At 45.0% G+C, this 25,897-nt stretch overlaps 1 protein-coding gene across 1 annotated transcript; it reads left to right on the top strand.

Annotated features, from left to right (window-relative positions):
- Window positions 1-915: 915 nt before the first annotated feature.
- Window positions 916-24,464, top strand: LOC311101503 (transmembrane protease serine 3-like; the record flags this gene model as incomplete). Its single annotated transcript, XM_084142652.1, has 13 exons — window positions 916-933; window positions 4,017-4,191; window positions 5,010-5,123; window positions 5,468-5,644; window positions 5,809-5,935; window positions 6,210-6,305; window positions 6,576-6,619; window positions 6,749-6,911; window positions 7,695-7,873; window positions 8,116-8,214; window positions 8,725-8,867; window positions 10,396-10,551; window positions 24,384-24,464. The coding sequence occupies 13 exons, from the start codon at window positions 916-918 to the stop codon at window positions 24,462-24,464; spliced, it is 1,572 nt and encodes a 523-aa protein (XP_083998778.1).
- Window positions 24,465-25,897: the final 1,433 nt, after the last annotated feature.

Below are 25,897 nucleotides of genomic sequence, written 5' to 3'. Positions count from 1 at the left end.
TAAGATAATTTGACTTTAAAATGTGTGTACGTGCGTGATCATGGGTGCGTCTGCATGCCTGTGCTTTCTCTAGTAGAAGGAATGCAGTCTGAGCACATTCTGGAAATTTACACACTGGAAAAAACACCTCACAAAATATACACATTATTCCCTTAAGGAAGCTCTTGTTTTATGACAAAGCACTTTCCGTAAGTACTGTGGGCTCAGAAAGGCATATTGAGTAAGATATCTAAAGTTCATTAACTGCATTGAAAAGGCGCCATTCTATTTGTTTCCCTAAGCAGTGTTCATTTCATGAACATCCCTGTGTTACATGATTATGAAGTATGTGTATGGGCAGCAAGATTTTGTTTTGTACATTTATTTGAGTTTGATAGTTATTTCAACTCAATATTTCAATATAATGTCTACATATTTGATTGGATCAACTGCTATGTATTTGGAACAACTCTACCTCACATTAGTTGTGACTTTACTGACTTTCTTTTTCAAACTGAGGTCCTGAGAAAAAGATCTGCCACATAAATAAAATGTGTCTGTCTGAGACGACGACAGTTTGGTCCCTGGCTCTGATTGCCCAGCTGGTGTCACCTGAGCCGGAAATGGAGCAGGCCACACGGTGTGAATCAATCTTTGTCTCTCCTTGGCTACCTTGAAACCGGTCTGGCAGGTGGGAAAGTAGCGCACTGGGACACACCAATTTCTGTGAAGATGAGAGAGGGAGGGGTTGGATGGAGGGGGGCAAACCCACCTGTGTGGGCTGGGTGGAGGGGGTCAGGGATAGACAGTGAGAGGAAAGAAGGAGGGGAGTGTCAAATGTGGTATCAGCATGCTCTAATCACTGTTCTGTGACTGTTGCGAAAAGCCCCTCCTACAAGGTCTCACCTCCACTTCTCACTGCTCCCCCAGCGTCCGATGGCAAAGCATGACCCTGTAAGTTCTTCCTTTATCCTCTCCTCCTTGTTCTCTGCTTCTCTGCTTCTCTGGTTCTCTATCTGTTTCCCCTGGGCTGACTTCTGTCACCAGAACAATAGTATTTTCTTTCTCACACACACTGACCATCCTGTACTCATACTCTCACTGTCCCTCTGTCTAAGGCACAGGGTCAGGCTGGTGTGTAGCTGGAGCCCCGTATGATCTCATTGCGATTGTCTCGGTCTCTGATCTCTGTACTGTGTTGCTTCGCATTGTGTGTTGAATTTATGTTGAATCCTCCTTGTGGAAAATATTGTGTTGAAAGTAGGGGTTCTTAGTCTAAATGGATAGTGGTTTTATGTCTCAAACTAGTCTTTTCACCCAGTTTGTCTAACCAAAATACGGGGGCAGATTGTGAAATAAGACTTGAGGTGGAAATGAGCCCAATACGCTCTACGCCGCTACTGTGGACTTCCATCTGTAACAGAGAGGATTTATCTGTCCTGATTACTGAATCAACCATCAATGTGGGCTGGTTCCATGTTACCTACAAATCTACTATTGAGCTCTAAAATACTCTTTAGAATTGAAGTTCAAAATTACAGTATATAACAACTTCATTGTTCATAAGTACAGTCTTCCCTTTGAAATGTAACTTAAACCTCATAATTTTACAGTAATTACTGGAAAAAGCCAAGGGGGAACAATGTCTATTGACCTATGTCGATTCAGGCAAACTGGCTCTTCTACCAACTGAAAATCCACTTGGTACAGTATTCTGTTTCATTTGCGTAGGAGTTGGGTGCCTATGGTCATGAAACTGGAGCTGTTTACCAAAGAAAAGGTTTAGGTTATAAGCTAGTATTATTACTGACTGAGCCTAGGAGTCTTCTCTATGTCACCAAGACGGATAACAGCAAATCCCATCTTTGTCTATTGTTCTGCATTGGTATATTGTATACATGTATGGCAAAACAGGACCATGACAACACACGGATGTATGTTAAACAGTCACATAGTTTAGGGGAACTAAGGATAGAGGTTCATGAAAGGAACTCCTTCTATGTATACTATTAGTTTAGGTCAAATGGCACCTTCCATGGACTTCCTGATAAAATACATTGGGTGCTTTAAATGGAGGTGTAGGAGCTAATAAACCATACAGTGGGTGTTTGGATTTTCAGATGTAGAGAAGACACATATGGTACATGCCTGCCTCTTGGCTTCCTATGGAGCGTGGTAGTACGTGCCTGTGTGAAGGTTATTGTGATTCAGGAAGGTCTTATTATAGTGCTAATGGTCCATTCTCTAGGGTGAGAGAGTTACTGGGATTGACTGAGATGCCCTGGAACTGACAGACTGAGTTCTTGGAACAACAAGGGTAGTGCCTGTCGGTCCAAATAATATTGGGTCGACCAGTTGCCATGGAAACCCCAATGTATACACAATACATTTTTGGTTAGCACTCTTTATCCTCAACCAGATAAACACATCAATATGATCTACGTCCGCTGTAGACCTATAGGATCTAATGGTCTTTGTGATCCTTGTGATCATCACTATAGCCTAGCCCCCTCTGAAATCAAAACTCACCCTGAAAATCTTGCAATGTTGTGTAAATCTCCACCAATCCTCAGCACCTCTAGATGTAGAGCAGAGCACACTACTAATATGTTGTGGGAATCCAAGTGGAGGTAATGTATGTGTGTGTATGCATGTTGTACCATCAGGAAGCAGATTCTTTCCATGTCGGTCATTGCAACATAAACATTGTCATGGGCAGATCAGCAAAAGTCCCAACATCAGAACCAGTTAGGGAAGTTTAAAGCAATGTCATCCCTACAAGGAAACATGACTGGAATGCCATCCACCGCGACGTTGATTAGCTCTATTATCTGACATATTTGATAGCGCTATGGCGAGCAGATGAATGTAAAGCAGAAATGAGAGCATGATAAAGAGAGGAGGAAATGAATAAGGGGCCCATTGGGAATCTCGGCACGTTGTTGCCTAGAGACATGGGACCTTCCATTGTGCTTGAGTTAGTTATTCAGGTGTTGGGATCTCAAACATGCTCGATTTTCACCAATCATCAAGCATCTGTAAGCCCTGTTCGCAATCAACATGTGTACTCTAGGGAGCACCCCATACACTGTAGTTCATGGAAGAATCGGGGTTCCTGCATGGAAGTTGTTTACTTGGGATTATTAAAGGCCAAATGCAACCGGTTTTTATCTCCATATCAAATCATTTCTGGGTAACAATTTAGTGGCTTACTGTAATAGTTTTCCATTAAAATAGTAAAAGAAACAAAAATAGCTTTTTAGAAAAAAAACTATTTCTCAAAAAATAATTTTGCTAAGACTTTCTGGGAGTGTTCTGAGTGGGGAGGGGAAAACTGAAAACTAGCTGTTCTTGGCAGAACGGTTTAGAACTCTGTTATTGGTCTATTAAAAAGTAAAATGCAGCATTTTTATCTCAATATAAAATCATTTCTGGGTAACAATTAAGTACCTTACTGTGATTGTATTCAATTAAAATTGTCATTGCTTTTTAGCAAAGAGCAATTTCTCATGCAATACTTTTCCTAGGACTGTCTGGGAGTGTCTGGTGGGGAGGGGAAAACTGAAGAAAAGCTGTTATTGGCAGAGAGGTTTGGAACTCTCTTTCTTATTGGTGTATTACCTAATTTACCAACTGGTGATGTCACCAGGCAGGCCAAAACTCCATCCCACCAAAACAATGACATTTCAGACTGTCTTTTCCAACAGCTCTTACATTATAAGGGCATTATCATCTTTTTCACAATTTCAAAGTATTATAAAATATAACACAGGAAAATCACGTTTGTGACTGCACTGGGCCTTTAAAAACCTATACCGCCTGGTGATGTCATTTTGAAGGTCCTGTGTAGATTGTATTATCAACCAGCTACTATCAGGAAATAAAACGGATCACATTTTTTCACACTTTTTCAACTTTTGTACAATATGATACAAAACACTGGGCCTTTAAGTTCCCGCATGGGTGTTGGATCCGAATATATTTTTAATGACTGACTTCTTAACCTTTTGTCTTTTTCTCTGTGTTCTCCCCTGCAGAACGAGCTCCCTCCTCCATACTACTCTGTTGAGGTGCACACACTCCCGCCCCTCCAGTCCTATGAAGAGGTAGTCTATGGAGCGGGTCCAAGGCACACTCCTCCCAACCAGCTATACTACATCCCCCAGCACCCCCCACCAGTGGCTGCGGAGCACAAATGCCAGCCCAGTATATGTGAGTAGTACTCTCTATCTACTGCCTGACTATCCCAGTTCTGTCCCAGTCCAGTTCCCTCCGTTCGTTATTTGCTTTCAGGGGACTACAAACCACCAGTGAAAGTAGTGTAAAATAATACAACTTGAAACAGAAGTGGTAGCAATACAAAAACATCCTTGAGAAGTGGGATTTTAACTCCCTCATTATGTGTCTGCATTATGTAGTGGCTATACACTGAGTGTACAGAACATTAAGAACACCTGCTCTTTCCGTGACATAGACTGACCAGGTGAATCCAGGTGAAAGCTATGATCCCTTATTGATGTCACTTGTTAAATCCACTTCAATCAGTGTAGATGAAGGGGAGGAGACAGGTTAAAGAAGGATCTTTAAGCCTTGAGACATGGATTATATATGTGTGCCATTCAGTGGGTGAATGGGCAAGACAAAAGATTGAAGTGCCTTTGAACGGGGTATGGTACTAGGTGCCAGGCACACTGGCTTAAGTGTGTAAAGAACTTCCAACCCTGCTGGGGTTTTCACGCTCAATAGTTCCTGTGTGTTTCAAGAATGGTCCACCACCCAAAGGACATCCAGCCAACCTGACACAACTATGCGAAGCATTGGAGTCAACATGGGCCAGCATCCCTGTGGAATGCTTTCGACACCTTGTAGAGTCCATGCCCCAATGAATTTAGGCTGTTTTGAAGGGAAAAGGGGATGCAACTCAATATTAGGAATGAGTTCCTAATGTTTTGTACACTCAGTGTATGGTTTGTATATGGTCTCCTGAGTAGGATATATCTGTTTGACGTGTATGTCGTGTGTTGTTCCAGCTCTTCCTGACAAGAAGAAGAAATACAAATGCTGCCACCATAGTGCCAAGTGCTTTGGCTGGTCAGGGGGCATCGTTCTGTTGCTCCTCCTGGCCATTGCCATCTGGCTCGGAGGTAAGGCCAGGGTTGTCGTCATATTTATTTGTATGTTGTTACTCATGTATATGTATGCCTGTTTATTCATAAGCAACTCTCTGATTCAGAGGGGTTGGGTTAAATAACGGACGACACATTTCGGTTGAATTAATTCAATTGCGCAAGTGACTAGGTACCCCCTTTCCCTCCCCTACTGTATTTGTGTAGACATTGACAGTCTTCCTCTCCTACCTCTGTCTCTCCTCTTCTCCCCACCCTTACATATTCTCTGTGACCCCAACCTACCCCATCCAACCCTTCCCCCGCCTCTCTGTCTCTCGGTCTCTTTAATTTCCAATGTCTTTCTCTCTCTCTCTGGGTAGTGTGTTACGGTCCCAGGTTAGCAAAAGCGGATGCCATCATCGACCACCATGAGGATGAGGATGAGGGGCACGATGAGAAGCAGTTGAGCGTGCCCGTGCATGACACCTGCTCCAACTCCACCGTCCAATGTGACGCTCTGCGGGACTGCCAACTGGGCACCGACGAGTCCAACTGTGGTAAGCACACTCACACAACAGACAGACATACCAGACTTGCAGGTAGATGTAGAGAAATTAAAGCCAGGGGGACAGGTAGACTTACACTCGACGTATGACAAGCAGACAAACATAACCCTTTTCGTATCTTATTATTCTATCCTCTCCTCTCCCTCTCTCTGCAGTGAGGTTTGGGGCGGATGGTGCTCTACACGTCAGAACGTCTCAGGACGGTCGTTTCCTCCCAGTGTGTTACCAGGGATGGGACCAGAGCTACGCCAACCAAACCTGTGCCCAACTGGGCTTCAGAAAGTAAGACATCATCTTATTTCACAACAGCCATTTTATAGGCTACCTCTCAAAGCAACTACTTTCACTCACAGACATTTGCTCAGTGACATCTAATTTCACTGCTGCCATCTTCAGTATTTACTCTCAGATTGATTCTCTGCACTCCTCTCTCTCTCTGGGGTTGGTGTGCCTGTGGCAAATGTACTTTCTGGGAATGCTTCATGGGAGGGGAATTGATTCTAGTATTGCTTTGGCAGACAGAATCTAAATGTGTTTGTGTGTGTCGACCATGCAGGTCCTTTGCAACCAAGGCAGTGAAATCCCAGCAGTCCATTGGTCTAACCCTGAACAACAGATCGTCTTTACCCATCCAGGGCCAGGTCAATGTCAGGTAAGAGAGCTCAACTGCTCTACAAACCTTAGCACGTATGTATTTACACATTTTAGTCCCAGTCATGTTGAGGGAATGATGGCGTTAAGTCATACACTGTCATTACCTGTCATGACTGGTTGGGATGTAATGTTATGTCATCATTATAGCTGCATTATAGGCCTCATGAAGGCTGTTTCAAATCAACTGTAGCCATGCTGCACATATCCCAGTGTGGTTTAATGTTAGATCCTGAGTTCCTGACATGGTTGTGCTTGTGTTGCTATGTAGCTCGTCCTGCCCTGACCAGAACACAGTCTCTCTGCAGTGTATTGGTAAGGAGCTCTCATCTGTTCATATTTCACATATTTCAGCCAGGCAGGCCCATATCAACCTTCTGTTTGAAATATGACTTCTAGTTAAATTAGATACAAACATTTGATCACTTTTTCCCCTTTTCCCAGATTGTGGGCGTCAGCAGTTGTCCTCCCAGATCATAGGGGGCAGTGTTGCCAAGCTGGGCCAATGGCCCTGGCAACTCTCTCTACACTTTGGTGGATCACACATCTGTGGAGGGGTCCTGGTGTCCCCTGACTTTGTGGTGACAGCTGCCCACTGCTTCCCCAGGTCAGTGACTAGAGGACAACAATGCTCAGTTCAAAACTGATCCCTTGGCTCTAATTCTAGACATGCTATGTAGATCCTTGCTAATAGCTCCACCTTACCCTCCCTGCTGTGTTCATGACAAGTCAGAGTGAAATCCGACTTGTTTTGAACTCGTTGAGAATGCCAATTGACTAACGGCAAGCTAGCTACTCCAACCATAAACAGAAAGTACAGCTATAATGCTCATGAACAGTGTAAAAAACATAAATAGATTGTTTTTGATAAATTACTGTTTATAGTTTCATTTAACTTTCAGAAATGCTGTTGTCGAAGTAATTTCCTTAGTCAGAGTTCAGCAAGTCGGAGTACTCGGATGATGCCAGGGTTTCTGACTTTTAATTACTAGTTGGAGGACCGTTCAAATATATTTTGTCCCACTCTGAAGCCTGTATTTCTGAGTTTCCGACATGTCATGAACGCGACATTAGCCTAAGGAGAATGTCAGTCCTTTCACTTACACATATCCATATAAAACACAGACTAGTAGTGAATCTGTGCAGCAACTTGCTCAGCGTTACTCAAGAACAAGCAGCACGACAACCCATCACCTCAACACCCTCACCTTGACAACCAATCTCCATAACTCAATTAAACACCTTATTACCATAATAATAATAATAATAATAATAATAATAATAATAATAATAATAATAATAATAATAACATCCGTGTCATAAGCTACAGCCTTGGTTTGAGAAGTAAATTATATATATTTTATTGTCTTTTTTTCCTTGCCCATTGAAGGTCTTTCCCCCTGGTTCTTGATGCCAGTAGGTGGCGTGTGTACGGAGGAGTGGTGTCTCAAGACAAGCTTCCTTCTCCCTACCTCATAGAGAAGATCATCGTGAATGAGAACTACAACAACGTAACCAACGACCAGGACATTGCCATACTGAAGCTGGCCTCACCAGTTGAATTCACTAGTGAGTCTGGCTCTATTCCTTCAATATCAGAGAAACGCTAGGGAAACGCTAGCATCAACGTTGGGACACCACTGTAAAAATGTTTGACCTTTGAGTCTAAATGTCTGGGATGCATCCACTGTCCAGAATGGTAATCTCATTTGCGTGTGTGTGTGTCTGATTTTTGTAACTGTGTGTGCTTGTGTCTGAAGTCAGTATGCCACTCTGTTTATCTAACTTCCTGTCTGTGTTTTTTTATTCAGATGCAGTTCAGCCTGCCTGTTTGCCAGCCTTTGACCAGACATTCCCCCATGGAACCAAATGCTGGACCTCGGGATTCGGGACAACAGATGAGGGGGCAGGTAGGAAGAGAGACAAGGGAGTGGAGGGAGAAACGGACTATACTAAAGGAAAGAATGCTTATCTAGAGTGAAACAACAGGGACAGACTGGGACCAAAATTCGGACTGGGTATTTCTAACACACCGGCCCATTTCTATCCTCGAGGCCCCCACACCAGCCCTTTTTTCCCCCCTGGAGGTCCCCTGTTATTAGCCAAATAATGATTATTTTGCATAAGAAACAACAACAATTTGTACAGGCCCCCTGGGTTAAAAATGAACCAGCCCATCTGGCATTTTCCAGAATTGCCTTATGGCCTGTCCGTCTCTGTGATACAGAGAGAGTGATGTGGAGAAAGGAGGCTACACATACATTATTCATCCTATTTTAATGTATTCTCATTGCAGAAAACCATGCTATATTCAGTAGAGCAACAGTTTGCGTAGAGCAACTAGCTATAGTGTCGCTAGCTGAAGTGTGTGTGTGTGTATGTTTGGAGAAAGACTGTGTACTGTATGTGTCCCTTCACAGCGAAACCCTCCAAAGACCTGATGGAGGTGACCGTTGACATCATTGATGTGCGTGTCTGTAACAGCTCCAAAGTATACTCCGGCAGTGTGTCCAACAACATGCTGTGTGCCGGAGAGCTCAACGGGGGCAGGGACTCCTGTCAGGTACATGTCCACATACTGTTGTGTAATTCTTCTATTTACAGGTCTGGGGACTCATTTTATAAACATTGCGTACGTACAAAATATATCCCAAAACATGCGTGCGGTAAAACTGCCGCACTGAACTCGGCGTGAGGATATGCTTGCCTCCGCGCAAACATCAGACCAATGCCTACACAAATGTTCTAGTGGTTGAAGTATTGTATTGCAAGCAGGCAAGTAAGTATTTGTTGCAAATGGGGGATATGATGACACGCTTATAAAACAAGGGGGGGAAAAGGAAACAAGATGCAGCCATTTGCCATTAGTGAGAAGAGCGAAAATCTATGTGTTTTGTTTTTGGAATCTAAAATGATTAGACACACATCTATTTCCTATTTATTTTATTTTTTATAACAATTGCAGAAGAAATTCCTCACCTTTTCTGGCCGTGATGCATTCCCGAAGTAGCCATATGAAAAAAGACCATGCGCATCTCTCATTTAATTGGGCCTAGTAAATAGATAGGCTATGTATTTCAAGTTTTGCTGAAGCCTATGCGATCCCATAGGCAGCACGGTTTATAACATACAGTTTAATTTAACAGGTGAACAGACAGTTTATATTTTACATTGCATTATGTATGCAACTACTGTGAGTAGCTTACTGTAATTTTATTTTTATTTTATTAGGCTAGACAATGTTTCAGAATTCACAGTCCAGCATATTTAGGTTGGGGGGAAAAGTCAATGCAAACCATTGTTGAATTCAAATGTTCTGCTGGCAGGTCCACAACAATTTCCCATTGTTTTTTATTTCAGAAACTGTCACAGTCCTTTGCCAAATACAGCATAAGTTATTGCAAAAGATTAAAAGACTCTGCCAACTCCTCCAAAAACATTGAATCAAATTTGCAATTGCTCTTTCTTTTAGAAACTGCTGTGGCCTAATTCCAATAGTTCCAAATTTTACAGAAAATAAAAGGCATTATTATCACCATAAAAGGTGAATGGAGGGTGTTTTCCAGGCTGAGTAATGCTTGTTCACACACCAAGTTTATAATTCTCAATATTTTGAGTGTGACATTTACGCAACGGTTATAAATGAGGCCCCTGGGGTGCTCTAGAGGTCTAAGCCGCTGCTTCTGGAGCACATGTACAATGTACCGCTGTCAGCATGGTTTCGATTTCGGCCCACTACTCTCAGCACTCTTTCTCCTACCTTTCACCTCTCTCTCTCCCTATTCTATTTAACATACAAAAGACTTTGAAAATATGCTCTTTTTTTACAGAGCCATAGATGCAGAGTTTGGCAAACTGTCCTCCATATGGACACCAGATGTTCCATGACAGCAACATTCTGATTTCTTCCCAGAGTCTAACTGTCCTCTCCTGCTACTCACCAACTCTTGTCCTCATCTTAGATGCCTTTGGGCTGAGAAAATTCCCTTCTACCTCATCTGCTATCCACAACTTGAAAACATACAGTATATTGTAGCAGGTGATTTCAACACCACTTCAACTGTTCACTCATCCATTCTCTCCTCTCACAGGGAGACAGTGGTGGTCCTCTGGTGTGCCAGGCCAGTGACAACCTTTGGCAGCTGGTGGGAGTGACCAGCTGGGGCAGTGGCTGTGGGCAGAGTAACAGGCCAGGGGTCTACACCAAGGTGTCCAGCCTACTGCCCTGGATCTACAGCAAGATGCAGGTGAGATGAAGAGAAACTACCTGGATTGCCTGTGTTCTATCAAACCACACCATGCAATACATGGCTAATACACAGCTCACCTTCCATTGACTTACACTACTTGACCAAAAGTATGTGGACACCTGCTCGTCGAACATCTCATTCCAAAATCATGGGCATTAATATAGAGTTGGTCCCCCTTTTGCTGCTATAAGAGCCTCCACTCTTCTGGGAAGGCTTTCCACTAGATGTTGGAACATTGCTGCAGGGACTTACTTTCATTCAGCCACAAGAGCATTAGTGAGGTCAGGCACTGATGTTAGGCGATTAGGCCTGGCTTGTAGTCAGCGTTCAAATTGATCCCAAAGGTGTTTGATGGGGTAGAGGTCAGGGCTCTGTGCAGGACAGTCAAGTTCTTCCACACCGATCTCGACAAACCATTTCTGTATGGACTTCGCTTTGTGCACGGGGGCATTGTCATGCTGAAACAGGAAACTGTTGCCACAAAGTTGGAAGCACAGAATTGTCTTGAATATCATTGTATGCTGTAGCGTTAAGATTTCCCTTCACTGGAACTAAGGGGCCTAGCCAGAACCATTAAAAACAGCCCCAGACCATTATTCCTCCTCCACTAAACTTTACAGTTGGCACTATGCATTCGGGCAGGTAGCGTTCTCCTGGCATCCGCAAACCCAGATTAGATCGTCAGACTACCAGATGGTGAAGCGTAATTCATCACTCCAGAGAATGCGTTTACAATGGCGGCGTGCTTTACACCACTCCAGCCGACGCTTGGCATTACGCATGGTGATCTTAGGCTTGTGTGCGGCTGCTCTGCCACAGAAACCCATTTCATGAAGCTCCTGACGAACAGTTCTTGTGCTGACGTTGCTTCCAGAGGCAGATTGGAACTCAATAGTGAGTGTTGCAATCGAGGACAGACAATTTTTACACGCTACGCGCTTCAGCACTCGCCGGTCCTGTTCTGTGAGCTTGTGTGGCCTACCACTTTGCGGCTGAGCCGGTCTTGCTCCTAGAGGTTTCCACTTCACAATAACAGCATTTACAGTTGACCGGGGAAGCTCTAGCAGGGCAGAAATTTGACAAACTGACTTGTTGGAAGGGTGGCTGTCAACGCGTGCTGTAGGTGGGTGCAGTGGTGGAATCAAACGCAGGACACAGACGGATAATCCAACAGACTTTAGTGATCGCCAAACACGGCAATAGGTCCACTCTTGCCCGAAGGCGAAATACGCACGAAGGCGAACAAAACAAAAGCGCACAAACAGGTGCGTAAATACTCCAACAGTGGAGGGAAGCTCAACCGAGCGAAATACAGGAAACACGCCCTATACACGACTGACAAAAATCAATAACACACAACACTAGACAAACACAACGAGAAACTTATAGAACACTAATTAGGCTTAAACAAGAACAGGTGTGACAACAAACAGACAAAAGCAAACGAACATGAAACATACAACGGTGGCAGCTAGTATTCCGGAGACAACGAACGCCGAAGCCTGCCCGAACAAGGGAGAGAGGCAGCCTCGGCCGAAACCGTGACAGTACCCCCCCCTTGACGCGCGGCTCCAGACGTGCGCCGACTCCGGCCTCGGGGACGACCCGGAGGACGCGGAGCAGGGTGCGTCGGGTGCCCACGATGGAATTCCGTCAGGAGAGACGGGTCCAAGATGTCTCTCCTCGGCACCCAGCACCGCTCCTCCGGACCGTACCCCTCCCACTCCACTAGATACTGGAGACCCCCCATCCGACGTCTCGAATCCAAGATGGACCTCACAGTGTACGCCGGTGCCCCCTCGATGTCCAATGGGGGCGGAGGAGTCTCCCTGATCTCACTTTCTTGGAGTGGGCCAGCTACCACCGGCCTGAGAAGGGACACATGGAACGAGGGGTTAATACTTTTATATTCAACAGGCAGTTGTAATTTGTAACACACCTCGTTCAACCTTCCCAGGACTTTAAATGGCCCTACAAACCGCCGACCCAGTTTCCGACAGGGCAGGCGGAGGGGCAGGTTTCTGGTAGAGAGCCAGACTCGATCACCAGGTGCGTACACCGGTCCCTCACTGCGGTGGAGATCGGCGCTCGCCTTATGACGTCGGAGGGCCCGCTGCAGGTGGACGTGTGCAGCGTTCCATGTCTCCTCCGAGCGCCGCGCCCACTCATCCACCGCAGGAGCCTCGATCTGGCTCTGCTGCCAAGGTGCCAGAACCGGCTGGTAACCTAGCACACATTGAAAAGGGGTTAGGTTAGTGGAGGAATGGCGTAGGGAATTCTGGGCCATCTCGGCCCAGGGAACGTACCTTGCCCACTCCTCCGGCCGGTCCTGGCAGTATGTTCTAAGAAACCTACCCACATCCTGGTTCACGCGTTCCACCTGCCCATTACTCTCCGGGTGGTAACCCGAGGTGAGGCTCACCGAGACCCCCAACCGCTCCATAAAGGCTCTCCAGACCCTGGAGGTAAATTGGGGACCCCGATCAGACACAATATCCTCGGGTACCCCGTAGTGCCGGAACACATGGGTGAATAGTGCTTCGGCGGTTTGCAGGGCAGTAGGAAGGCCCGGCATGGGGAGCAAACGACAGGCCTTAGAAAACCGGTCCACAACGACCAGTATAGTGGTGTTCCCCTGTGAAGGAGGAAGGTCAGTAATGAAATCCACCGAGAGGTGAGACCATGGTCGTTGTGGAACGGGCAGGGGTAGTAACTTACCCCTAGGCAGATGTCTAGGCGCCTTACACTGGGCGCACACCGAGCAGGAGGAAACATAAACCCTCACATCCTTCGCCAACGTGGGCCACCAGTACTTGGCACTAAGACAGTGCACTGTCCGGCCGATACCAGGATGTCCAGAGGAGGGTGACGTGTGAGCCCAATAGATCAATCGATCCCGAACCTCGAGCGGAACGTACTTCCGACCCTCAGGGCATTGCGGTGGACTAGGGTCGGTGCGTAACGCCCGCTCGAGCTCAGCATCGACCTCCCACACTACCGGTGCCACCAGACACGACTCCGGCAGTATGGGAGTGGGCTCCACGGACCTCTCCTCCGTGTCATACCGCCGAGACAGCGCATCTGCCTTACCGTTCTGTGACCCAGGGATGTACGTGATCTTAAATGTAAACCTGGTCAAGAACATATTCCATCTTGCCTGGCGAGGGTTCAGCCTCCTCGCTGCCCGGATGTACTCCAGGTTACGGTGGTCCGTCAAAATGAGGAAAGGGTGTTGAGCCCCCTCAAGCCAGTGCCTCCACACCTTTAGGGCCTGTACCACGGCTAACAGCTCCCTGTCCCCTACGTCATAGTTCCGCTCCGCCGGACTGAGCTTCTTAGAATAAAAAGCACAGGGGCGGAGTTTAGGTGGCGCGCCAGACCGTTGTGAAAGCACGGCTCCTAGACCGGCCTCTGACGCGTCCACCTCTACCTGGAACGGCAAAGAGGGATCCGGATGCGCCAGCACCGGGGCCGAGGTAAACAGGTCCTTCAGCCTCCCAAACGCCCTGTCCGCCTCGGCCGACCACTGCAGACGCACCGGACCCCCCTTCAAAAGAGACGTGATGGGAGCTGCCACCTGTCCAAAACCCCGGATAAACCTCCTGTAGTAATTTGCAAACCCCAAAAACTGCTGCACCTCCTTCACAGTGGTTGGTGTTTGCCAATTACGCACGGCCGACACCCGGTCTACCTCCATCTTCACCCCTGACGCAGACAACTGATACCCCAAAAAGGAGACCGACTCCTGGAAAAACAGACACTTCTCTGCCTTAACATACAGGTCGTGCTCCACCAGCCTCCGCAACACTCGGCGCACCAGGGCCACATGCTCGACACGGGTAGGCGAGTACACGAGAATGTCATCTATGTACACAACCACCCCCTGCCCCTGCATGTCCCTGAAGATCTCATCCACGAATGATTGGAAAACTGACGGAGCGTTCATCAACCCGTATGGCATGACCAGATACTCGTAATGGCCCGAGGTGGTACTAAAGGCTGTCTTCCATTCATCGCCCTCCCTGATGCGCACCAAGTTGTACGCGCTCCTGAGATCTAATTTAGTGAAGAAGCGCGCCCCATGCAATGACTCAGTCATGGTCGCAATCAGCGGGAGTGGATAACTGTACTTCACCGTAATCTGATTGAGACCACGGTAATCGATGCACGGGCGCAAACCAACATCCTTCTTCTTCACAAAAAAGAAACTTGAGGACGCAGGGGAAGTGGAAGGCCGTATGTATCCTTGTCTCAGAGATTCGTCTATGTAGGTCTCCATAGCTTTTTTCTCCTCTTGAGACAGAGGATACACATGGCTCCGTGGGAGCGCAGCTCCTGCCTGGAGGTCTATCGCACAATCTCCCTGCCTATGGGGCGGCAACCGCGTCGCCCTCGACTTACTAAACGCAATAGCCAAATCCCCATACTCAGGGGGAACGTGCAATGCGGGCACCTGGTTTGGACTCTCCACCGAGGTAGCCCCTACGGAAACGCCTAAACATCTACCCACACACTGGGCAGACCACTCCATCAGAGCCCTCTCCTGCCACGAAATAGATGGGTTATGGGTACTCAACCAGGGCATGCCCAGCACCACCGGATACGCAGGAGAGTCAATCAGAAATAGCTGAATCATCTCCTGATGACCCCCCTGCGCACACATCCTAAGTGGCGCAGTGACCTCCCTGATCAAGCCCGCACCCAACGGACGACTATCTAGGGCATGAACGGGGAAAGGGACATCAACAGGAAGAAGGGGAATCCCTAAAGCTAAACAAAACTTCTTATCAATAAAATTCCCAGCCGCGCCTGAATCTACCAGCGCCTTATGCTGGGAATGAGGTGCTACCTGTGGAAAACGCACAGGTATACAGAAATGTGCAACAGAGAGCTCTGGGTGAGTGGGGCGCCTACTCACCTGGAAGGAATCCCCAGTGCGGGACCTGTCGTCCTCTCCCCTAGGAGGCCATCCCCAGCACCTAGCCGCGGTGTGTCCTCCCCGACCACAGTTGGTGCAGGGGATGGACCCCCTAGTAAGCCGACCCCTCCTCTCTCTAGCGCCAGCGCCCCCGAGCTCCATGGGGCACGGCTCGGAGGCGCTGGAGGGTGAAATGGACGGACCACCCTCGGGACGTCCGCGGGTAGCTAGCAGGTTATCCAGCCTGATGGACATGTCGACCAACTGGTCGAACGTGAGGCTGGTGTCCCTACAGGCCAGCTCCCGACGGACGTCCTCTCGTAGACTACATCTGTAGTGATCGACGAGAGCCCGATCATTCCACCCTGCATCTGCCGCTAGAGTACGGAATTCGAGGGCGAACTCCTGAGCACTCCTCCTCCCCTGCCGGAGGAAGACCAGACGCTCCCCCGCCGCTTTCCCCTCCGGGGGATGGTCAAACACCGCCCTGAAGCGGCGGGAGAACTCCTCGTAGGTTATGGTGTCCGCGTCGATCCTCCTCCACTCCGCGTTGGCCCATTCCAACGCCTTCCCGGACAGGCAGGAGATCAGAGCGGACACGCTCTCATGTCCCGAGGGCGCCGGGTGCACGGTGGCCAGGTACAGCTCCACCTGGAGAAGGAAACCCTGGCACCCGGCCGCGGTTCCATCGTAAGCCCTCGGGAGCGAGAGTCGGACTCCTCGGGGTTCCGGTGCGGGAATAGGCTGACTGGCCGATGGTGCTGGCAGGGCGGGTGGCGGTGGAGGCATCCCCCAGCCTCGGATGGTGGTGATCACCTCCTGCAGTGCGGTCCCCATCTGCAGGATCTGGTCACCTTGTTCCCGGACCCTGTCCTCCAGTGTCGCCTGGGCTGCTGCGGCTCCTGCTGATTCCATTTAAAAGGTGTGTTATTCTGTCAACGCGTGCTGTAGGTGGGTGCAGTGGTGGAATCAAACGCAGGACACAGACGGATAATCCAACAGACTTTAGTGATCGCCAAACACGGCAATAGGTCCACTCTTGCCCGAAGGCGAAATACGCACGAAGGCGAACAAAACAAAAGCGCACAAACAGGTGCGTAAATACTCCAACAGTGGAGGGAAGCTCAACCGAGCGAAATACAGGAAACACGCCCTATACACGACTGAAAAAAATCAATAACACACAACACTAGACAAACACAACGAGAAACTTATAGAACACTAATTAGGCTTAAACAAGAACAGGTGTGACAACAAACAGACAAAAGCAAACGAACATGAAACATACAACGGTGGCAGCTAGTATTCCGGAGACAACGAACGCCGAAGCCTGCCCGAACAAGGGAGAGAGGCAGCCTCGGCCGAAACCGTGACAGTGGCATCCTATGACGGTGCAACGTTGAAAGTCACTGAGCTCTTCAGTAAGGCCTATCTACTAAAAAGTTTGTCTATGGAGATTGCATGGCTGTGTGCTCGATTTTATACACCTGTCAGAAATGGGTGTGGCTGAAATAGCCGAATCCACAAATTTGAAGGGGTGTCCACATACGTTTGTGTATATATATATATATGTTAACTCTCATTGTTCCCTCTGCAGCTGGAAAGTCCGTGATGCCACTTCCTTTCCAGTGACCTCGCCTCATCCAGTTCCTAAAGACCGCTGGCGGCCTGCTTTCTCCTTCCTCTCTGACCATCACACCATGAAGTCTCTCAGAATGATATTAGATAGATAGATAGATAGATAGATAGATAGATAGATAGATAGATAGATAGATAGATAGATAGATAGATAGATAGATAGATAGATAGATAGATAGATAGATAGATAGATAGATAGATAGATAGATAGATAGATAGATAGATAGATAGATAGATAGATAGATAGATAGATAGATAGATAGATAGATAGATAGATAGATAGATAGATAGATAGATAGATAGATAGATAGATAGATAGATAGACACTAGGTAGGGAGTAGCAGGAAAGGCATATTGCACTTTAACACAAGACCATGGTTCTTGTGTTCTTCTGTTCCTTTACTATACCTTCTAAAATCACAAAATGCATTGTGTTTACTGTAGTTATGCCCAATGGCTGCTACAGTATGTATAACATGTGAATCTAGACCAATCCATTCTGTGCACTGATTCCAATGTTGTGTTTGAAATATTTTTAATCCTATCTGTTTTTCTATCTTACAGTAAGTATATTTATAATATTTACCTGAGATAGTAAGTTCTAAGATGGATGGCCTTTCTCTTTTCTAAGTCTATATAACCCTCATATCCACTCACGCCTCCCATCTCTCCTATGTTTAATAAAAACATGTTTAAAAAAATTATTTTGTGGGAGACTTCATGCTTATTTCTGTTGCATCTATAAGGAATGTAGAGATGCAATGTGCTTTGTGATGCATCTCCAGAAATGATTTAGTGTTAATTATGTGTAACTCATAGGAAAGAAAGGAGTATAACTACTTTAATTGTCTGTCCCTACTTTCTTGTCTCGTTCTTATTGTTGACTAAGGTAGATATCATCTCTTAGTGCCATGCCATAACTTGACCTAAATCAGTGTGATAATAGTGGAAAGGATGTGTTTTGTCTTGATCACACTCCCTTCAAGCATGTTAACACCGATTACGCTCTAGGTTTGCATAACCGGATGTAATACAAATGTTCTGTATAAGGGACTGTACGTTGTTTATAATGAGAGATACCTAAGAAGATCAGACCACTCTGAAATTAAAATGGATGGCCCTCCCTTCAGTAAAATATATTTTTACCTGACCCTCCCTGAACGCTTGAAAAAATACAAGTGACCCTCCCCATACCCAAAATAATAATTCAAACATAAATTGGGTAGCAGAGAACAAAGAAAAAATTGCTTTTCATAAACACATTTCATACAATTCATTTTACATGACTGGAGACAAGCAGAGACTTTTTTTAATACCACAACCGAGTATGACAACGAATGAGTGCATGCTGCAGCAACGGAGACGTTTTGATTTCTATACAGGCTATTGTTAAAAAAGAGGATAGTCTTAAGTTTGAAACAGTGCTAAAGTTGTGTATCAACTGTAAGAATGTAGCGCAACAGAACCAGTTCCAACTTAAGTATCTGATCATCAATGAATTCAAGAAAAAGCAAACACAGCAGCCACATATCATCAGGTAGGCCTATATGCACTTGTAACTTTTTATCATTTGGGAAACTATATCATTTTCAAATGTATTCATTTGTTTCAATGATATTGTTGTTACAGAGTAGATGTGGGTTGACTGTGGCATGGGAATACAGTGGGGGGAAAAAGTATTTAGTCAGCCACCAATTGTGCAAGTTCTCCCACTTAAAAAGATGAGAGAGGCCTGTAATTTTCATCATAGGTACACGTCAACTATGACAGACAAAATGAGGAAAAAAAATCAAGAAAATCACATTGTAGGATTTTTTATGAATCTATTTGCAAATTATGGTGGAAAATAAGTATTTGGTCAATAACAAAAGTTTCTCAATACTTTGTTATATACCCTTTGTTGGCAATGACACAGGTCAAACGTTTTCTGTAAGTCTTCACAAGGTTTTCACACACTGTTGCTGGTATTTTGGCCCATTCCTCCATGCAGATCTCCTCCAGAGCAGTGATGTTTTGGGGCTGTCGCTGGGCAACACAGACTTTCAACTCCCTCCAAAGATTTTATATTGGGTTAGATCTGGAGACTGGCTAGGCCACTCCAGGACCTTGAAATGCTTCTTACGAAGCCACTCCTTCGTTGCCCGGGCGGTGTGTTTGGGATCATTGTCATGCTGAAAGACCCAGCCACGTTTCATCTTCAATGCCCTTGCTGATGGAAGGAGGTTTTCACTCAAAATATCACGATACATGGCCCCATTGATTATTTCCTTTACACGGATCAGTCGTCCTGGTCCCTTTGCAGAAAAACAGCCCCAAAGCATGATGTTTCCACCCCCATGCTTCACAGTAGGTATGGTGTTCTTTGGATGCAACTCAGCATTCTTTGTCCTCCAAACACGACGAGTTGAGTTTTTACCAAAAAGTTATATTTTGGTTTCATCTGACCATATGACATTCTCCCAATCCTCTTCTGGATCATCCAAATGCACTCTAGCAAACTTCAGATGGGCCTGGACTAGTACTGGCTTAAGCAGGGGGACACGTCTGGCACTGCAGGATTTGAGTCCCTGGCGGCGTAGTGTGTTACTGATGGTAGGCTTTGTTACTTTGGTCCCAGCTCTCTGCAGGTCATTCACTAGGTCCACCCGTGTGGTTCTGGGATTTTTGCTCGCCGTTCTTGTGATCATTTTGATCCCACGGGGTGAGATCTTGCATGGAGCCCCAGATCGAGGGAGATTATCAGTGGTCTTGTATGTCTTCCATTTCCTAATAATTGCTCATTATCATTTATTTCGTCCCGACTCTCCGCTGTTGCGGTTTTAACCAATCAGCATTCAGGATTAGACCCACACGTTGTATAAAGCCTAATAAAGCATTTTTCGTTTCATTATCATTTATTTCTAAGTATGTTTTATTTTTTTTAAGTCTTAAACTAAAATGGGTATGCCTTTAGCCATATTCTTTAACAAAAGCCAAATTACCTTCACATACCCCCTCAATTCGAGCCCTGGTTTTAACTTACACCAAGATCTTCACTGACACTGAGATATTTAAGGAGTGCATGGTGACTGAAGGGATTTGCTGACAAAATCAAAATGTATGGATAGTAGACTATAATTTTGTCTGTCAAACAGGTAGGCCTACCTCTTATTTCTTGAATAGGAAGAAATAGGCTCCAACACAAAGCCCTCTACTTAGTAGCCTAAAGTCAAATTAAAATAAAGACTGTTGAAATTAATTAGGCCTCATCGAATTTGCCTACTTTCAGAACCCATGCGCTGTCCATTTCCGTGGATGCCGTTTCATAGTAATGTAAGTTATGTAAATTACTTGAATATGGCTTATTGTGAGGTCAATAACGCTGATAAATAGCTTCATTATGGGCAACGAAACATTGTTTTTATTCAAATCAATTAGAGCAGTAGAAAGCTTACAGCCAGCCCTGCTCCTCTTCTTCACGCTCTCCTTCTCAAACTGAACAGGACATCAGTAGGCCTAGTCTGCGTGCACAGATTTATAATTGTTTTGACAAATCACCTCCTGAAGTGCCACAGCACAGTCATTGGTGCACAAAAGGGTTTACATCCAGCCAGGTCACCCATGATAGAAGTCAGTATTCGACATCCATACATGTCTGAGGATGTCGGGAGATGACATGGAAACCGGACACTAGGGGCAACAGTGAGCGCTGTTACCTTCAAGTAGGTAAGCATCTGCCTCTGGTGCCAAAGGTTGCATGTTATAAGCCCCCGATAGAAAGTTGTTTTTGAGATTTTTGTTTAAAGCCTATCCCAAACCTTAACCCTTTCTTTAACCATTCAGAGGTTAATACCTAACCTTAAGATTTTGGAGTTAATATCTAAACTTAACCCTAACCTTAAATTTGGAGTTAATGCCTACGCTTAACCTTAATCACTTTGAAATTTCCCGTTTGAACAACTTCCAAATTTGAAGTTTGAGAAACATGGATGAACGTCCAAGTCTGACGTGAAGCTGTGAGAGCTTGTTGTTCCATCAGCAAGAGCAGGGCAGGCTGGGGCTCATTATTGGGAAGGCCTATTCATTGCCATGTGTAATGCAGTGTAGCCTAGTTTTATATACACCATCCCAAGAGCGCAAAAACTCAGGAAGTACATTTTCTAACTTTGCCCTGAGCTTCTCCGAGCATGCTCTTCATATAGGCTATGAATCATTTTATTGAGACCACACTAGGCCCACTTGATATTGCACGCCCAGCAGAGAATCAAGGATGCACACATCATTGGGCACACATCTAGATACTATAATAAGCAACTAATTCTCAAACCCTGAGCAATATGACATTTTATCTATTACAAATCACATGACCCTCCCCTGGAAAAAAAAATAAATAAATACTAAGCCCTCCCCCTGACTGAAATTGAAAAAAACATGACCCTCCCCCATTTTCCTCCAGGTAACAATTGTGTACATTTCGAATGCTTCCTTATGTAAATCTCTCTCTCCAGTCTCCCAATATTGATGGTGTAACACAGAATACACTGTAGCCTACATCTAAACACAATCAGTGTATATTTGTAACCAGTCGGGTACCCCATTCACCAACTGGGAGACGCGCGCAAAGATGTGGGTAGATGGCTAGATGCTCACGAACATGAACAGTGGTCGTGTGTGAGGCAGAGAGAGTGACAGACATCAAGAGACGTTTATGAACCTGTAAAAACAAAAGAAACATTGAGATTCTCCAACAAAGACATTGGCAAACTATTTTTACGTTTTGCATTCTAAGAGCGCAACTCGATCAAGAACCCTTCGTGGACTGCAACTGAACAGTGCGAAGGTACGGGTTATACAAATTTGAACAATAACGCTTTGAGAGAAGAAGCTGATCATTGTCGTTGATTTGGATTGGGTTCAATCAATTTATAGTTCAACGTCAAGATACTAGAAAGAGGTAAGAAGATCAATTGGGCATGTTTGTTTTTCGACATAATGCAAAAGGGTTGTGTGCGTTTTCATATCTACAGTGTGGTATTGTCTGCCTAGTTGGAGCAAAAATGTTGGAATCTGGTTTCTGGTCAAACGAGTGCTAGGGGGATAATAACATGTTGTTGTTTTTTATGTGGGTTTTATTGTGAGGGGTGTATTGGCTAATCAATAATATAGCCAACATTTAATTTCCTCAAATATTGATGTGAATCATTTATTGAGAACTTCAACTTGTCTCAATTTGTATAGGCCTATGCATGCCTAATATAAGTTGCATGATGGATATAAAATTTTTAAAAATCACTCATTGCATTGCATTTTATTTTGCAAAAATAACGTCTGTACAAGCATCATCTTTTTTCAAATAGGCCTAACCTGTGTGGTGTCGAGCGTTGTTTTTGAATGCCATCTATTCTATGCCATGAGGGTGTGTCCTTTTCACAGTGGCAGTGTATGATGTTAGATCAGCCAAATCTTCTCGTGCAGAGCAGACACAAAACATGCAACCGTTTGTATAGTTAGCCCTAGTCTAAATGGTATGTAGAACGAATTATTTGAAGCACTTGAATACTCCTCAGTCTTCCACAATATTGGCAAGTCTGGTGGTAAAGCCACAGGTTAGGATCGGAGAAAGTGGCAGACTCGCGAAGCTCGCGCCAGGCACAGCGTCAATGATGAGCTAGACTATCTCGGCTATGCATATTCTAAAACACATCATGCACAGTTATGCAAACTACGGCTATTTCGTAATGTACAGTGCCTTGCAAAATTATTCATCCCCCTTGGCGTTTTTCCTATTTTGTTGCATTACAACCTGTAATTTAAATGGATTTTTATTTGGATTTCATGTAATGGAAATACACAAAATAGTCCAAATTGGTGAGGTGAAATGAAAAAAATAACTTGTTTCAAATAATTGAAATAAAAAAAATAATGGAAAAGGGGTGCGTGCATATGTATTCACCCCCTTTGCTATGAATCCCCTAAATAAGATCTGGTCACATGATCTCAGAATATATAAACCTGTTCTGAAAGGCCCCAGAGTCTGCAACACCACTAAGCAAGGGGCACCATGAGAAGAACAGATCAGGGTTGGGTTATAAAAAAAATTGAAAGATTATGGCACCACAACAAACCTGCCAAGAGAGGGCCGCCCACCAAAACTCACGGACCAGGCAAAGAGGGCATTAATCAGAGGCAACAAAGAGACCAAAGATAACACTGAAGGAGCTGCAAAGCTCCACAGCGGAGATTGGAGTATCTGGCCATAGGACCACTTTAAGCCGTACACTCCAAAGAGCTGGGCTTTACGGAAGAGTGGCCAGAAAAAAGCCATTGCTTAAAGAAAAAAATAAGCAAACACATTTGTTGTTCGCTAAAAGTCATGTGGGAGACTCCCCAAACATATGGAAGAAGGTACTCTGGTCAGATGAGACAAAAATTGAGCTTTTTGGCCATCAAGGAAAACACTATGTCTGGCGCAAACCCAACACTTCTCATCACCCCGAGAACACCATCCCCACAGTGAAGCATGGTGGTGGCAGCATCATACTGTGGGGACGTTTTTCATCGGCAGGGACTGGGAAACTGGTCAGAATTGAAGGAATGATGGATGGCGCTAAATACAGGGAACTTCTTGAGGGAAGGTTCACCTTCCAGCAGGACAATGACCCTAAGCATACTGCTAAAGCAACACTTGAGTGGTTAAAGGGGAAACATTTAAATGTCTTGGAATGGCCTAGTCAAAGCCCAGACCTCAATCCAATTGAGAATCTGTGGTATGACTTAAAGATTGCTGTACACCAGCGGAACCCATCCAACTTGAAGGAGCTGGAGCAGTTTTGCCTTGAAGAATGGGCAAAAATCCCAGTGGCTAGATGTGCCAAGCTTATAGAGACATGCCCCGAGAGACTTGCAGCTGTAATTGCTGCAAAAGGTGGCTCTACAAAGTATTGACTTTGGGGGGGGTGAATAGTTATGCACGCTCAAGTTTTCTGGGTTTTTTTTGTCTTATTTTTTGCTTGATTCACAAAAAAAAAATATTTTGCATCTTCAAAGTGGTAGGCATGTTGTGTAAATCAAATAATACAAACCCCCCTAAAATCCATTTTAATTCCAGGTTGTAAGGCAACAAAATAGGAAAAATACCAAGGGGGGTGAAGTATTTCGCAAGAGTCAATTTCACACACAAACACAATCACATTATTACACATCAATGATTTTACTCCTTGCATGGACTAACTCATTCTTAACTCTTTTGTCTAACTGTGTAGTGTATTGTGTTATTGTTTTTTTGTCTTCCCAGTCAAATCCTGTCCTGCACTCAGTGGAAGAGTTGATCTCTTCTCCAACACCATCCATCCATGATGAGCCTGTCCTGCACTGAAGCCTATGAACACCTCAACCCTTGTCCTGCATTGAAGTCAAGCCTCTGAACACCTCAACTCATGCCTCATACCCTGCTGTGATCCCTTCCCAACACTGTGTAAGTAGCTCTCTCATTCCCATTCCCTATAATATTGTACTATAAATGTGTTTATTACATGCTTTAGGTGAAAATAATTAGTCTTTGACAATTTTTGAAACACGCTTTGTTGTCTCCGTGCGTTCCGCGCTTATACCGTGGGTCTCCCATTCTCCTCAATTTTTCAAGTCACCAGCCTCAACTATGTACCCCTGCACATCGACTCAGTACTGGTGCTCCCTGTATATAGCATGTTATTTTTACTCCTTATTGTTATTAGTTATTCACTGTGTATTTATTCCTCGTCAATATTTCAATGTTTTATTTAATTTAGCTGAGGGTCACCTTCCCAATCATTTTAAGACAAACTCTCCTGGAAACATGTAAGAATCATGATACGTCTATGTCAGGGGTGTCAAACGTACGGCCCGCGGGCCGGATCAGGCCCGCAAACGGGTTTAATCCGGCCCGCGAGATGATTTAAAAAAATAAATAAATAAATAAATAAATACATTTTTTTATTTTTTTTATTTTTTGTGTGTAAAGTATAAAAATGCGCTGCAATTTTTCAATAAAATAAACTGCTGTTCCAATTGCATCCACTGGATGGCGAAATAGCAATTGTGTTAAGCAAGCAAACTGTTTATACCGGGGCAGAGCAAGTAGGTCAAGCACGTGCAGCCAATGAGCTACTTTGTTTTGCCCGCGATATTTATTACGGCTTCTACTTTTAACATTATGTGCTTTGGCACCCTCATTGCCCCAATATGTCTCTGTCAAAAAAGAGAAAAGTGGACGCAGAGTGCAGAGTGTTCCAAGAAAAATGGTCATCCTATTTATTCACGGAATTGAATGGGAAAGCTGTATGTTTGGTGTGTTCAGAGCATGTTGCAGTGCTGAAAGAATATAACCTTCGTCGCCACTATGTGAGTCTTCATGCCGACAAATATGACAACTTTCAAGGACAGCGGAGATGAGAGAAGGTGAATGAACTGTTGGCGGGTCTGAAGAAACAGCAGTCTGTGTTTACTCACAGCCGAGACATCAGTGACGCTGCAGTGAAAGCTAGCTACCTCATTGCTAATGAAATCGCAGTGGCTTCAAAACCATTTAGTGAGGGTGAATTTGTAAAAACATGCATGATGAAGGCAGCGGAGATTGTGTGCCCTGAAAAGCGGCAGGCTTTTGCAAATATCAGCCTGACAAGAAATACAGTTGCAGACAGGATTTCCGATCTTTCAGTGGATTTGGACAGCCAGTTGAAGCAAAAAGTAAAGTCATTTATTGCGTTTTCGGTTGCAATTGATGAAAGCACGGACATTACAGATGTTGCACAACTGGCCATTTTCATCGGC

This window comes from Coregonus lavaretus, assembly GCF_964263955.1.
Source record: "Coregonus lavaretus genome assembly, chromosome: 26".
NCBI lineage: Eukaryota > Metazoa > Chordata > Actinopteri > Salmoniformes > Salmonidae > Coregonus > Coregonus lavaretus.
The sequence above is the reverse complement of the archived record's forward strand: the minus strand, read 5'-3'. Positions and strand labels throughout refer to the sequence as shown.